Consider the following 14,238-nt stretch of genomic DNA (forward strand, 5'->3'; position numbering starts at 1 on the left):
CCCATCAAATAGAACTTTTCCAATCAGGATTCAGAACAGGTCACAGCACGGAAATAGCCACTATAAATGTTCTAGATGACCTTCTGAAAATGAAGAACAGGGGAAATTCATGCCTACTGATTCTTCTTGATGTGTCAGCAGAGTTCGACATAGTGGAAAACAAAATACTATTAAAGACTCTCAAATTCAGAAAGGGCATGAAAGTCACAGTTCCAAACTGGTTAAAGTCTTTTTCCAACGATTTTTCCAACCTAGTCAAAGTAGTCTCCAACATTTCCAGATTGAAAAAGAGGTCAGATGGCTTGCCCCAAGATTTAATTCTCTCTCCTCTCCTTTTTAACTTGTATGTCGAATATCTCAGCTTAATGTTGGAAAAGTCCAACATCAAACTTCAACAGCAGATGATACCCAAATTCCACCTAAAAAAATATAATCTCACAAAAATCTCAACATACTAAAAGATGGCCTGTAGTCAGTCTTCAATTGGGCATCAGTAAATTCCCTGAAAATAAACCCCCCAAAAACGAGTCCCTGCATCTTTCACACAAATCAACAAAATAGATCCCTTGCTTATCGCTCTGCTTGCCAACTATGGATGCCCACCTTAGCCAGCTTTTATGGTCAAGTCCCGAGGATTCCTAATAGACAACAGGCTAATTCTCGAACCTCACAATCTCAAAATAGCCCAGCTAAAACAACTAAAAAGAATAAAGCATCTTCGCTTCAATGAAAAACTTAAAACTGCGGCCCAAGCCTTAGTGGCCTCCAAAATTGTCTTACTCTCTGGACTACCAGCAGATGGCCTCCGTCAACTGAAAGTGATTCTCTACTTCTCAGCACGTTCAGCCTTGGACAAAAAAAACGGTTTGATCATTTCTCGCCAAATTAAAAAACCTATACTAGTTGCCACTTGAAGCTCAGATCAAATTCAAAATTGGGTGCATTATCTTTAAAGCACATACAGGCAGACCAAACAGTGCTTTAGTTATGAAATAATAAGTGCCAGTGTCCAAGCCTCTGCTCAGAAGCCTGCGGCCAGTCCTATTAAATGTCAGCTGGCTGCGTAGTTTTGAATCAACCTCAAGCCTCTTTAATCCGCTGAGAGACACTCAGTGCCACTTTCTCCCTTTATGATGTTTTTCCAACTTACTCTTCCTCCTTCTATCCGTTGTGTTTGTTTTTCACTCTTTTGCTCTCAGTCAACATTGGGTGGGGAATAATAAGTGCCGGTCCAAACAATTGAGTGCCTGTGAGCCCCACCAGTAACCACAGGTCACATTTAGCATCAAGACCAGCTACCTCATGGATCTGTTGAAAATTAGGGTGGTATCAGAAAATCCCACAGCAAATCCCTCCTCCTACTAGAACCTCAGAAATTCGAGATATTTACAGCTCAAAGATAATCTTTTTCCGGTGCCGCTCCCTCGTTATGGAACTCCTTACCCAACCAATTAAGACTGGTGCCCAAAATCCTCTCCTTCAAGCAGCAACTTTTCCATTTAAAACCACTTGTAGGCCAATACTTAGCAGAACTACCCTTTCCCTGTTCTTTTCTGATCCCCTCACTCAGTCGATGCATCAACCAACAACCTCTTTAATATTCATCACAGTGCTATTAATTGTATCCTGTCCAGAGAATCTCCAATCCCCTACTCATGTGTCATGATTCTCATTTTGATTAAACTGATGTTATCTGTATACATGTCATGTAATATATAACTAATGTTGTAATGTAGAGAGTTCTAATAGCACTCGGTGAAGAAGCGCTATAGAAAAACACTGTAAATATATAAATAAATAAAACTGTTACTAGTATGACGAACTGTGGGGCTTGTGTATCAATCACACCCCATACAAGGGTGCTTACAGCTCTGACTCAATGGCTCACTTACAGCCTCATGGCTGGAAAAGCGAATCTTGCTCTTTCAAAGATGTAATGTTTTGTGGGGTAGAACATGGCACATTTTATATTGTGTAGAGGGCTTCTCTACTTACTGAAAGGATTTGTTTGGCATGTGTACAGCCAACGCAAAGTCAGGGTAGATGCAAGTCGTAGAATCTTGGTAGCAAATGTCAGGAAATTCTCTGACAAAGTGCAAGAAGTCATGTTACAATAATTCACGCCCTCGCTGAGATGCGTCTTGGAGACTGGTCAGGGATAGAACAGTGCAGGATCTATGTACACTTTTTAAACTCTACAACAATGACCAAATAAAATGATTTTTCAAATAATTCTATTGACTCTTCAACAATAATAGCACCAGTGGTTTCAGAAATCAGAAAGATGAACAGATTCTTCTCGCAAGAAAAGCACCCTAGAGCAGTGGTTCTTAACCTGTGGTCAGGGGAATCCAGTGGTCCACGAAGCCTACTCAGGGGGAACGCTACTACTTAGAACATTAAAAAATATTACCAGATTGAATAAAGGTGTATATAAATAAACATGTAAAATTAAAAAATTGGATATGTTCTCAAATGTAAATGAAATTAAAACGGGAGTATAAAAATTAAGTTAGTATGAACGAGTGGCCTCAGTTAATTTTAGAAAAGCTCCAACCTTTCCATTACAATTTTGATTTTTTTTAATAAATGTTTGTGAATTAAATAAAATATTCCATAATTTGTGCATTTGAAGGATGGATGATATTTTTCTGTATTTTCTTGTATTGTTGTGCAGTTCAAATCATTGGAAATGCCTAGGACGAGGTCAACAGCTTCCAATAATGACTTAGTGGGATCCCCGGATTCCAATAATAATTCAGTGGGTGTCCCTAAGTTCCAGTAATGATTAAGTGGGGGGTCCACAGAAGTCAAAAGGTTAAAAAACACTGCCCTAAAGATTTGCAGCAATATAAATGTTTCACCATTTTTCCACCATGAGATCCTTTGAAGTTCACACGTGCTTGGTCAGCGATGCGTTTACAAAGCCAGTCCTGTACGTGCTCAAATGTTGTAGGTAGTGTCTCTAGCATGTCAATAATATTTGATTAGAGTCAATTAGATATCATATCCTGCAGGAAAAAGCATGTTTCCTAAGCAGTGTCTATGGCATCAATGATGGACTTATCCGCGGGAATCATGTCTTTGTGTTTAGACTCCTGCTGACGAATGTCAATTTGTTGTGCTGGGTTTTCACTTTTCCTTGCGTTCCCACGGTCAGATTCAAGAAGTCAGTACACAATAAAGTCCTCATAAGTTTGGTCTGTAAAGTGAATGCCAACATCTGAGATGCATACTACTTCTTCTCTATGGCGCTCCCGGTCTGTGATTCGCTGGTGGATTGAAAGTATTTTTTTTATATTAAATCCTGCCAAGTCAGAGGTGCTTTTGACACCACTTGATTACAGCCTGCAGAGCAGCAGCCTGTTGCCTCAAGTGATGGGTCCTCTACCTACATGTGAAAAGGCAGTTGGGAACCTAGACATTTATAATGATAAAACATTTAATACTGCGAGTAACCAAAGTGTACAGAACTTGCTTAAAGCAGTAAGAAACCTTGAAAATCCTGCGGTCTGAGTCAAGATTACCCTTACTAGTTATATTTGCACTGGTGCAGTTGCAGCTATATGGCAGTGTAACCCATTTAGAAACACCTGAGTGGCAGCTGAACTGGCTTCAACTGATTCAGAATGCTGTTAACCTTTTGATCACAGACACTCCCTCTACATCTCCCCTAGCCTACTCACTCTCTGCATTGGTTACCTATCCGTATAAGAGTACTTGCCAACGGCTAGTACTAAATGATAGACATGTCTATCAGAACAATTGTGCAAACGTAACTGTTATTTTTAAGTTCCAGATCTTTGCTGGACCAGCCAGGTATCGTTCGTTCTTCCCCAAATCTCAGATGGTGAAGATTGACGACAGAGAGTGTTCAGTGGGTAGTTGAATGAACTTGAACTACATGCCGAAGTCCATATGCGCAGAATCATGCATGGTCAAATTGAGGGAAATCTTTAATATGTGGCAGTCTTACTCTATTCTCCATCTTCCTATTTTATATTTTGTGAGACCAAGGTGTTTTGCTGCAAATAAGTATCAGAGGGGTCTGATGTAAGTGTTCTTTTTAGAATAATAAATAATATACTATAACTGATGGTGGAAAGGATAATGCATCACATGAAAAGTATTGATAGAGAGATATACTGCATTTGTATCTGCAAGCCTGTATCTGGTAAGTTATGATAATGGCCTGTAATGTCAACTGGTTGATATTAGTTTTATTGTAACTCCAGTGAGTGAGTCCCTTCTCAAAAACCACCCCACCTAATGAAACACTCAACTTCTCCAGATGTCACTTAAATCCCGGGTCAAGAGAGGATGGCCACCAGTACAACAGCGAGAGGGTATAGCCCACATTATCATGGCTCAGCAAAAATTGGAGGACAACAAGAGAATGTCACTGCAGAACAGAAGAATAGAACATGGAGATGTCTTAGGAGAAGAGCCACACACACCTTGTCATATGCACAGAAGCAGCAGTCCAAACCAAAAATCAAGAATAACTGAAAGACATTAGTTGGCCAAGTCGAGAAAGTAATGTAGTAACAAATCAATTAAAGACACAATGGCGACCCCTGCAATAGTCTGGGGATATGCTACAACATTCTTTGATGGCTACAGAAAGTGTTAGCACCCACACACTAGTGTGCCATGGGATGCAAGGAAGGGCAAATCATATTAAATACAGCAGTTAAGCCCACTTCCAGCTTTCAGATGCACGTGCACAGCAGGCAACCTTGTATTTGCCTGGAAGATCACCACCAGCCCCTGGAACTACGGGCCTCTGCAGTCCCAATATCAATAGGAGGGTCGTTATAAAGGCACAGCAATGACAGTCTCAGTGTCTCCGAGGACTGCAATAATTCAACTACAATATTGCTCAATTGAGGTCTTGGTATACAATAGAAATGTGTCAACAGTTTGGGTGACATTCAAATGATATGAGGAAAGTAACACTGCTCATTTGAATCCAGTCAACAAATCTTTTTTTGCTAGGGCCGGGAATCTGCCAAGCACTAGGGTTCCTGAAATAAATTGTGATCAACAGATTTTTTTGGTCTCAGCCTGTATTTATCAAGTTACTTGTTTTCTTTCCCCAATTAGAAGAGAAGGTGTCCAGTAAAAAGTACAACTCTGAGTATCCGGATGGGCCAGCTAAGAGTGGCTGGCACATCATGAAGGTTAATCATGGATATATTCTGTATTAGAGTGAGATGGAATTCTGCACTTAATTGGAAGGGGAAACTATCTAGATTCTGTCAGGACTGGAGGCTGCGGTTATGCTACTCTCGGCACTTTATTCCTACAGCACCAGTTTTAAAACATGCTACCATACCAACTACGTTTTCTGTGAAAATGTGGGAAAATGGTAGCACAAGAGTTAACCAATCAGAATCATTTAAGTTGATCAAATGGCCATACACCTTCCTAGTCCTCATCTTTCTTCACTACGTCTGCAGCAGGTAAGTACACTTTTTGGGTTTTGCCTACTCAGCTCTTGCACTGTGCTTGTGAAATCTATTGTATTCAATATATATCTTAAAAGAGGCCAACATCCCGCCCTCATCTTCATTGGTTTGTGTGCTTGCCAGTTACTTTTTCTCCATTTCTATTGGCTGTAGCCTGTTGGTCCTCATGTGCTTCTCTTATCAGTTTCCCGAGGCCCAATCACGGTTTTCATCCGCTTGTTGAGCTTTACGTTTTGTTTGCCTGCAGATTACATAATCTCCCAGTGGCTGCAAAGCATTTCAACCCTGCATTTCATGCCCGTACTCCACAATTATCGTTTTTTCGCAACCAACCGTGTCTAAAAATAGAATTTGAAAACAGTAAGATAGGGTTTCAAAACTAGAGACCTACTGCTAACAAGTGGTTGTGGGCAAACACAAGTTTAGCGTGTAATCAGATGCATGCATGGACCTCTTTTTAATCAGATGGAATTATTCTCTGTCCTGACACGCAGATAAGAATGATGCACTTCATTCTTAGGCTGTGGAAAAAAGCTGCCATTCTTCAAAAGTCTAAAACTATTCAATGTTGAATTAGCTTTTATTAGCAGTTTGTTGCAACAAAGGCTTAAAAGATGTGTGCGGTCTTCTCACAAATGAGTAATAAAGATGTCAAAACTAATCCCAAAGTTATGGTTCAAACGTGAGAATTAAAAGATCATCATCATTCATTCTGCTGGAAAACAGCCACCTTCGGGTTTAATCTGTAATTGCATTCAAACTGAACAGAGGGGAAATACAGCAAGCATAGCACAAGCATTGGCATAGCCAATAGGTCTCGCCTTTGGGACCTTATAAGTGTTTAGCCATGCAACAGTTGATGTTGTTGCACCAAGCATATTGTGCTGGATAACTAAACACTTATAAGGTCCCAAAGGTGAGACCAATTGGCTATGCCAATGCTTGTTATTTCTGTGCCTTATACTTAAAATAGAAATGCAAAAACTATTCATTACCCCAGCCTGCTAAGGCCAGACCTAATGACTTTGACAATGTATGTTATTTATTCTATTTGTTAAGTTGTTTCTAAAATAAAACATAGTATTTTTCAAATGTTAAAGGGAAAATATTCCTCCTTGGGGATTACCCAAACATATGCTCTGTTGTCATGTTTATTAATTGTTGCTGTGCTGTTTGTCTTCTTAGGTACGTACCCATTCCATTGTTTTCATCACCCCATTGCTATCAGTGGCTTCTTTCCCCAGTGGCTTTAATCTGTTTAATTTATAGACGTTTTTGGCCCATGTGTATATTGTTGAATGGCAAGCAAAAATGCATGGAAATGTGCTACTTCAGCTTGTGTTTTTGTTCTGTCTTGTGGATGGTCAGTCTCTTTTGGTTGCATAGAAATCATTAGTTTATTGGGCGTAGTGGCTCCAGTGCACAATGCTTTAAGGGGCCCACTGCATCCCAATTATGATTGTCTTTTATTTCCACGGGTGGTGAGGACCCATTTCTTGCATTTGGACCCGTGGCTCCATAGCCACACTACGGGCCTCTTTGAATTATATATATATTTTTTAAACAACAAAATTACACCTACATACCGAATCACAAAATATTTTATATACCCATGGTACATTTAGCTGTGCTAGAGGCTGATCCTGAACCACAGAATCCGGTTCTGTGGATTTTTATCGGGGCAGATGCCAGTACAATTGCAGAAATGATGGTCAGATTTTACACTTTAGTAAGTTTGAGGTGAGGAAATAGATGTTCTTCTGCGAGATTGCATTGTAACTATCGCAAACCCCCACAAAAACAGAACGCTGTGAATGTTTAAAACATTTGCAAAATTATTCACAAATGAAATGCGCACGTAAATGTGCATCTTCAAAAAGTTGGCGTAAGTGGTGCAATTATGATGAAAAGAGCATGAAATACCACCATATTCTGAAGGGCAATAGGGAGAGTGATTGCTACATAAACAAACTTCTAGTGGGAAGAGTTAATCTGTCACACAGACAGAGGCTGCAGACCAGGCAATGCTGCCACCTACTTACGCGTTTTGGTTGACTTTTTTTCTTTCCGCTTGTAAAATTACAATGTTGAACGGAAATGCTGAGGCCACTTTATTTTACTTATATCTTAATTTATATAACATTCAAAATAATGTATTTAGCAATGAGCTCTAAAGATGACAGAGGTTAGACGTTTTTCGAGATAAATATCTAGGGCAGTGGAACAAAAATGTTGTGCTTGTGCAACAAACAGGACAAACATGATTAGAACGGTTTAAGCTGTACGTGCAATACGGATTGAAGCAAATATTTTCCTTTATTCCCATATCATGAAAGGTTTTGTGTACCATGACAAAAGTGAAGGAAACGGATTCGCACGCAGAATGTAGCACATGGACTACGTATAATGAATTTTAAATGAGCACTAGTGCTTTTAAGAAAAACATTTTCCTGCAATAATTACCCAAAAGAAAAAGGAGAACTAACGTAATTTTTGTCATTTTTACTTTCCTGTAGTCATTCTCTTCCACTTTTAGATGCATTCTAGAAGTGCACGTCTACTGTCTGTCTCCCTTCACTGCGTTGGTTGTTCCCCTCTCGCGCTTCTCCCACTGTCCATTGTGGTGCTCCCTCCCTTGTGTTATGTCCCTGCTAACCCCTCATCAGTTGCCCTCAGGTGTTTTCTACAACAGGCGCAGGTTTGTTGTTTATTTTTCGTATTGCTCTCCATCAGAGTGCATGTTTTGCAGGCCCCCTCTCTACCGCTCTCTGTACCTCCCACGCCATCCTCGTTTCATTTCTATACCGTTTCTAATGGGTGTCAGTGCGGCGACAGCCATCGCTCTGTAGAATGAGAGTGGCCTTTCAAATGGCTTTCCCTACACAGAAGGGCTTGTTTTTGTTTGGCTCCTCTTGACAAACTTTAGATGTCAAGCCCCTTAACTTGCTGTTTTTACCCTTTACTGAAACTGCTGCATTCTTAACCCAGTGCCCGCTTTCAGCCCCTACCCCCGTCAGTCGTCTCACACTGTTGCTTCAGACCAATATGCAGAAAGGTAAGAAATGGAACCTGTGCATATACCACGATTAGCACGGTTTGTTTTGAGCAGGTTTCATTTACATGTGACGCAAAGAGCCGTTTGATGCCATCTTTTCATTTATCAGTTCAGGAGCACTGCCGGTCAAAGATGGAACACTGTGCTGCAACTTTTTTCAGAATGTGTGCGCCTTCTCTTAAAGCGCTTCAATGTTTACATAATGAATTATTCATTGACTTGAGGGGGGAAGAAGATGTGACGTAATGGCCAGAGTTGCCAACTTTGTTGTTGGGGAACCACGTTCAAAACAACGTGTAGACTCAACATTCTGTGTTTTTAGGTAACTCATGATAGTGTGCTATACAAATCTGCATAACATCACATACGTACACAGATTATCACGGCCATTTAAACGTAGATGGACATATACATGCATACATACACATACATACGGACACATGTAGACAGATGTGCATACACACAGAGAGTCATACTACTTCATACAAGAGAAACCGCTACATACTGTTGGAAGTCTCAAGTAACTAACCAAAATCCTGGTCAACTAATCAGACGTCCTTACATCCTGTGATATTCTATCTGGCTAGGCCCAGGGAGTGATCATCTTTTTAGGAAAGGCCGACTGCGATATATGAATAGACTGAGAGCTGCTGAAGATCCCTCCCTGTCAAAATAGTGGGCCCAAAATTGGCCCAAATTTGGGAGACCTCAGCACTTTGGAAGTTGGTCCAGAGGCCCAAAGAGGGCAATTTAGGGAGCAGGTTCTCAAGGAGTTGGGAAAGTTGGTCACAACATTCGCTCAACTGGACAAGACACAGATCAAGAAAATACTCAGTCCAAACATTTATGAAGGGGTCATATGATACAGGGGTGCTCAGCCAGCTACTTGGCAAACCAAGGTCCTCATAGATGACAAGAGTCCTGAAGAGGAAAGTGGCAAGACCAAGGTCGCTTCAGCACATTTTTTTCCCCCTCAAGAGGGAGTAGAATTACAGAGTCAGAAGGTCCTTCATGGAGGGCACCAACTCCTTAAATGGAAACTGTGGTAAGTCTCATCCTATCTTCTCACATAAAAATAAGGTGAAGGTTTCCACAGAATTCTATGATTCCCCATGGTAATTGTGACGACGGAGCCCCATAATCTTTTTGGAAGTGGATACTCTTCTATTATACCAATAAAGTGTGGCACTAGACAAGAAGCAACCATTTGATCCATGACCCATCCTCAAGGTTTCATAAACAATCCCTTTTTTTTTTTTTAAAGATTTATTTATGCAGTTGGATATAATACGATAGAATAGACAGATATTAACAGCATTTACACTTCTGCTTCATCTTTACAAAATTAAACCATCAAAGAAAAAATCAAGTCAAAGAGGCAGAATAGGTATACATTCCACAATACTGTATACGTCACTCTCCCGGTCTTGCCGCTATCCAGTCAGAGATAGGAGACCACATCATTTTACCAAAATCCTGAGTTTTCTTCCCTTTCTGAGCATAGAGAGATATCTCAATATTATATATGCCCAATAATCTGGATAACCATATCTGAAAAGAGGGAGCGTTTGTATCCTTCCAACCTGAGGTGATTAAGATCCGAAGCACTGCTACAGATATGAAGACCAGGGCTTCCTCAGCTTTTCCAAGATTTAATCTATTATCTATGCCCAGTAGCATCAAAGAAGAGGATAATTCAATCCTCTGACCTAATAATTCCCCCCAAAATTTTACTATCTCTCCCTGGATAGCTGATAACGAACCACAGTTGAAAAACATATGCAGCAGATCTGCTTGTGCCATATTACATCTAGGACATCTGTCATCATCCCTAACCCCCCATGAAAAAAGCTTAGTGGGGGTATAATACAGATCGAACAAAGTCTTATAATGCTGAGCCCTCAAATTCGTAGAGCGAAATATTTTTTTGTTCAAATAAAGAGCCATGTCCAAATCAACATCGGGATTCCCTAGTTTTAGTGCAAGAGAATTCTCCATTTTCTCAATATCGCTTTTAATTTCACCCAACAAGGACGTATAAATTATTTTAATTCTCAAGCCCCCTTTTGCCAGCATATCGATCAAGGGGGCTTCTGACATAATTGGCAGCCTGAGTCTTAAAGCCTTAAATATGCTCGCCGGTTTCATAAACAATCCCATGGCAAGCAGAATTCACCATGCAGTTGACTATGCCTTATGCATCGTTGATGTGGGTAAAAAAACTGGCCACACACTTGTCTTGTCTACTATATATTTTCTTGACACAAGCTGGATCTCCTGGAGTTAATTTCTTTTTGTTTCACTTTGGTAACTTCATTCTGATTTTCCATAACCTATGCAACTGTTATCTGGTAAAATACTTGCATCCAGTAGCAAATATTCTCCGGTAAAGAATTAAGATACTCGAGTCTTGTTTACAATATATAAATTCTTAAAAACAAATTATTCTATTAGTAGTGGAGAAGTAACACAAAGGATAGAGACCAGCAAAAAATCTAAGACTTTGAGAGGCTGGTCTTTCCACATTTCAAGATAGACAGTTTATATACAGTAAGATCTTTGCATTTGAATGAGCAAGAAATGCAACAAAACGTACCTTCCAAGCATTGTATGTACCAGATGGATCAGTCTGATACAGCCTTGGCACACCATCATAATCAAAGCCCATGATTAATGCAGATATACCAAAGGGTCTGCGCCCATTGCTTTGAGTGTACCGCTGCAAAGGGATGACAAAAAGACAACATTGTGAGGATAGCCAAACATTGAAGAAAAAAGTTACATACCGGTAACCGCAGTTCTACAGGATTGGTATCCTTTAAAGACTCACATGCATGAATCATCCCTGGTGTCGTAGTTTGGCGTGCCACAGTAACATTACAATAGTAGTTCTATGTTAAACCAGCTCAAAGACTGAAACAAAGACTGTTTAGTAGACTAGTCACATCATTTAAAAGAACCAAACTTCAATCAATTTGAAGACTGCACTTTCAAGAGCCATCATCCTTCTAGTTTCATTTAGCACTGTAAAGGAATAATACAAGTACAAGAGCCTTTAATGGGGAGGAGGGGGATGATCACATGTGAATCTATAAAAGATTACATTTTTGTAAAACTACAGAGACACTGTGTAACGTTTGTCTTCTCCAGAATTTGATCTTTTAGGGATTCCCATGCTTGCTTCAGAATAGCAACCAATCATATTATATATTACAAGTACATGCAGCTGGTGGATAAGTAATTCAAAAGGCAGATCATTTTTATTGAAAAAAGATGACAAAGAACAGCTTATCCAACCGCAGCACCTCTCAGCCGGTTCTCTCAAGTTGCTACATGGCACATGATTGCTAAAGATACTCCAGTGAACAAAGCTGTTGATGTTCTAATCGAATAAGCAGAAACTCCGGTTTGTAATGGTGGTCAGCTTTATTGTGGCAGCATATTATGGCAACAGACACCCAGCAAGCGAAATTCTATTTTGAGAGATTGTTCTCTTGTAGGAGAACCATAAGCTATGAGTAGCTGATCGTATTTTCTAAATTTGCTTGTGCGCGCTACAAAGAATTTATGACATTGCCTAACATCTGGCATATGAAGTGTTCTTTCAGCTGCAGTGCTAGTATCTTTGAAGAAAGTCTCAAGGCTTACAGGTGCATTTAAAAGGGAATCTAATGGTACTCTAGGTATAAAGCATGGATTTGTTCTTAAAATTGCTATTGACACAGAACTGCAGCTAAGGTTTGTTTACAATAAAAGCTTGAATTTCACCTGCTCGTCTTGCAGATGTTAGAGCCAATAGGAGAGCCAGTTCCCAGGACAGAACAGTTATGCCTGCTCTGTGTACTGGCTCAAAAAGACTTTTCATATGGTCAAAGTACAGTATGGAGTTACCATGGAATTTGTGAATGTTTCACAAGTAGAAAAGCTCTAAAGAGCCCTTTTCCTTCATAATTCTATCAGATCTGAGAGCACGTTTATTTTTTTCTCTTCCATAACAGATTTCCTCCAGGTAGACGCTCATGGAGGCATTGCTAAGACCTGAACAGGATCATTGCAGAAGGTAGGGAAGAATACGATACAGGACAAAAGAAACTGGATGTAAATCCTGTTGAGTACACTTGGGGCCTTATGTAGGTGGGCTGGCATTTACCACTTCATAAATACCGAATCATACCGATTCGGTATTTATGAAGTGGTAAATGCAATGTAGGTAATGAGTCGGTAAATATTACCGAATCGTAAAAATTCGGTAATTACCGAATCGGTATTTACCGATTCGGTAATGAGGCATACCTTCCCATTGATGGGAAGGTATGCCTCATTACCGAATCGGTAAATACCGATTCGGTAATGGGGGAGCACATGCAAGGGTGGCAGGGTGTCACATTGACACCCTGTTGCACCCTTGATTCGGCTATGTGTGCACATGTGGCGCACATACATGCCCTAAGGGCATGTATGTCTGCCACATTGCACACTTAAACGTGCACAAAAATGCTTTTTTTCACCTATTCGTCATTTACCACCAACCTTTAGTTGGTGGTAAATAACGAATCCCCACACCCACCACACACTCCCCCTACATTTCATGATTCGGTATTTACCGAATCTGTAAATTTACCGAATCGGTAATATTACCGATTCGGTAATTTTACCGATTCGGTAAATACCGAATCATGAAATACTCCCCCTACATCTCAAAAGCCAAAATACCGGTCGGTAACGGTATAATTACCGAAAATCGGCCGTTACCGACCGGTATTTGGCTTCCTACATGAGGCCCTAAATGCAGAAGCGTTTCCATTTGGCTCTGTAGGACTCGTTTGCAGACACAACTCTAGCTTTAGCTAGAATTTCTCTACAGTTGTCTGGAATTCCTAAGCGGTGGAACTCATTGTGTTCAGAAGCCATGCTGATAAAATTGAGAGATGCTGGTTCAGGGTGCAATACTTGGGCCCTGTTGCAAGAAAGGAGATTCAAACATATGTACACAGTTCAAAACCTTAAAGTAGACATGGCCAGGGCCTGTGGCTGGCCTCAGGAGGGACACCATACAAGGCTGGGCATAAGGCTGGTAAATTGTTACATTGGCTGGTTGTATGCCTATGGTCATAACCGCAATACCAGACCCCTGGGGTCACACTATAAATGCAGCGCAAGATAATGCAGACAGGTTTGTTTTATGCTATACAACATTGTACGCACACCGTCCTTCCCCTCGACATGGAAAATACACATCTCCTACTCTCCTATTTAGTGCTGGAGACCCTCCAACTTAATGATGAAATGTCCCTGGAACAATAAATCATGGAAGATGAAATAAGGATAGCCATATGGGACCTTTACTAGGGGAAGACACTGGGTCCTAATGGATTTCCAGTGGAATTCTTTAAAAGATTTACCTCAGTCGCGGCCACTCGCCTATTGTCCTTCAATGAGATGGTACACTTAGGACACTTCCTGTATGACCTTGAGGAAGTCCTCATAATTGTAATCCCAAAGTCTGGGATGCTCCGGACCTCTGTAGTTCCAATAGGCACATATCGCTACTTAATATGGAGACCAAAATATTAACCAAGAGTCTTGGTACTTTCCACGTTCTACCTGCTAACATGAGGTATTTTCTTGTGCTTGTGGATCATCTTTCAAGATGGGTTGAAGTTGAGCCTATCAGTGTTCCTAATTCTAAGACAGTCATTAACTGTTTAAATA

The 14,238-nt window shown here is 40.4% G+C and overlaps 1 protein-coding gene across 1 annotated transcript in view; it reads right to left on the minus strand.

The window, feature by feature from the left end:
- PSMA8 (proteasome 20S subunit alpha 8) overlaps nt 1-14,238 on the minus strand; it is a 491,044-nt gene that overhangs the window by 195,265 nt on the left and 281,541 nt on the right. Inside the window, exon 4 of the mRNA XM_085605732.1 lies at nt 11,123-11,245. Within this exon, the coding sequence (XP_085461858.1) occupies nt 11,123-11,245 (123 nt within the window). The remainder of the gene's footprint in view (nt 1-11,122; nt 11,246-14,238) is intronic.

This window comes from Triturus cristatus, chromosome 5_1 (genome assembly GCF_964204655.1).
Source record: "Triturus cristatus chromosome 5_1, aTriCri1.1, whole genome shotgun sequence".
NCBI classification, from domain to species: domain Eukaryota; kingdom Metazoa; phylum Chordata; class Amphibia; order Caudata; family Salamandridae; genus Triturus; species Triturus cristatus.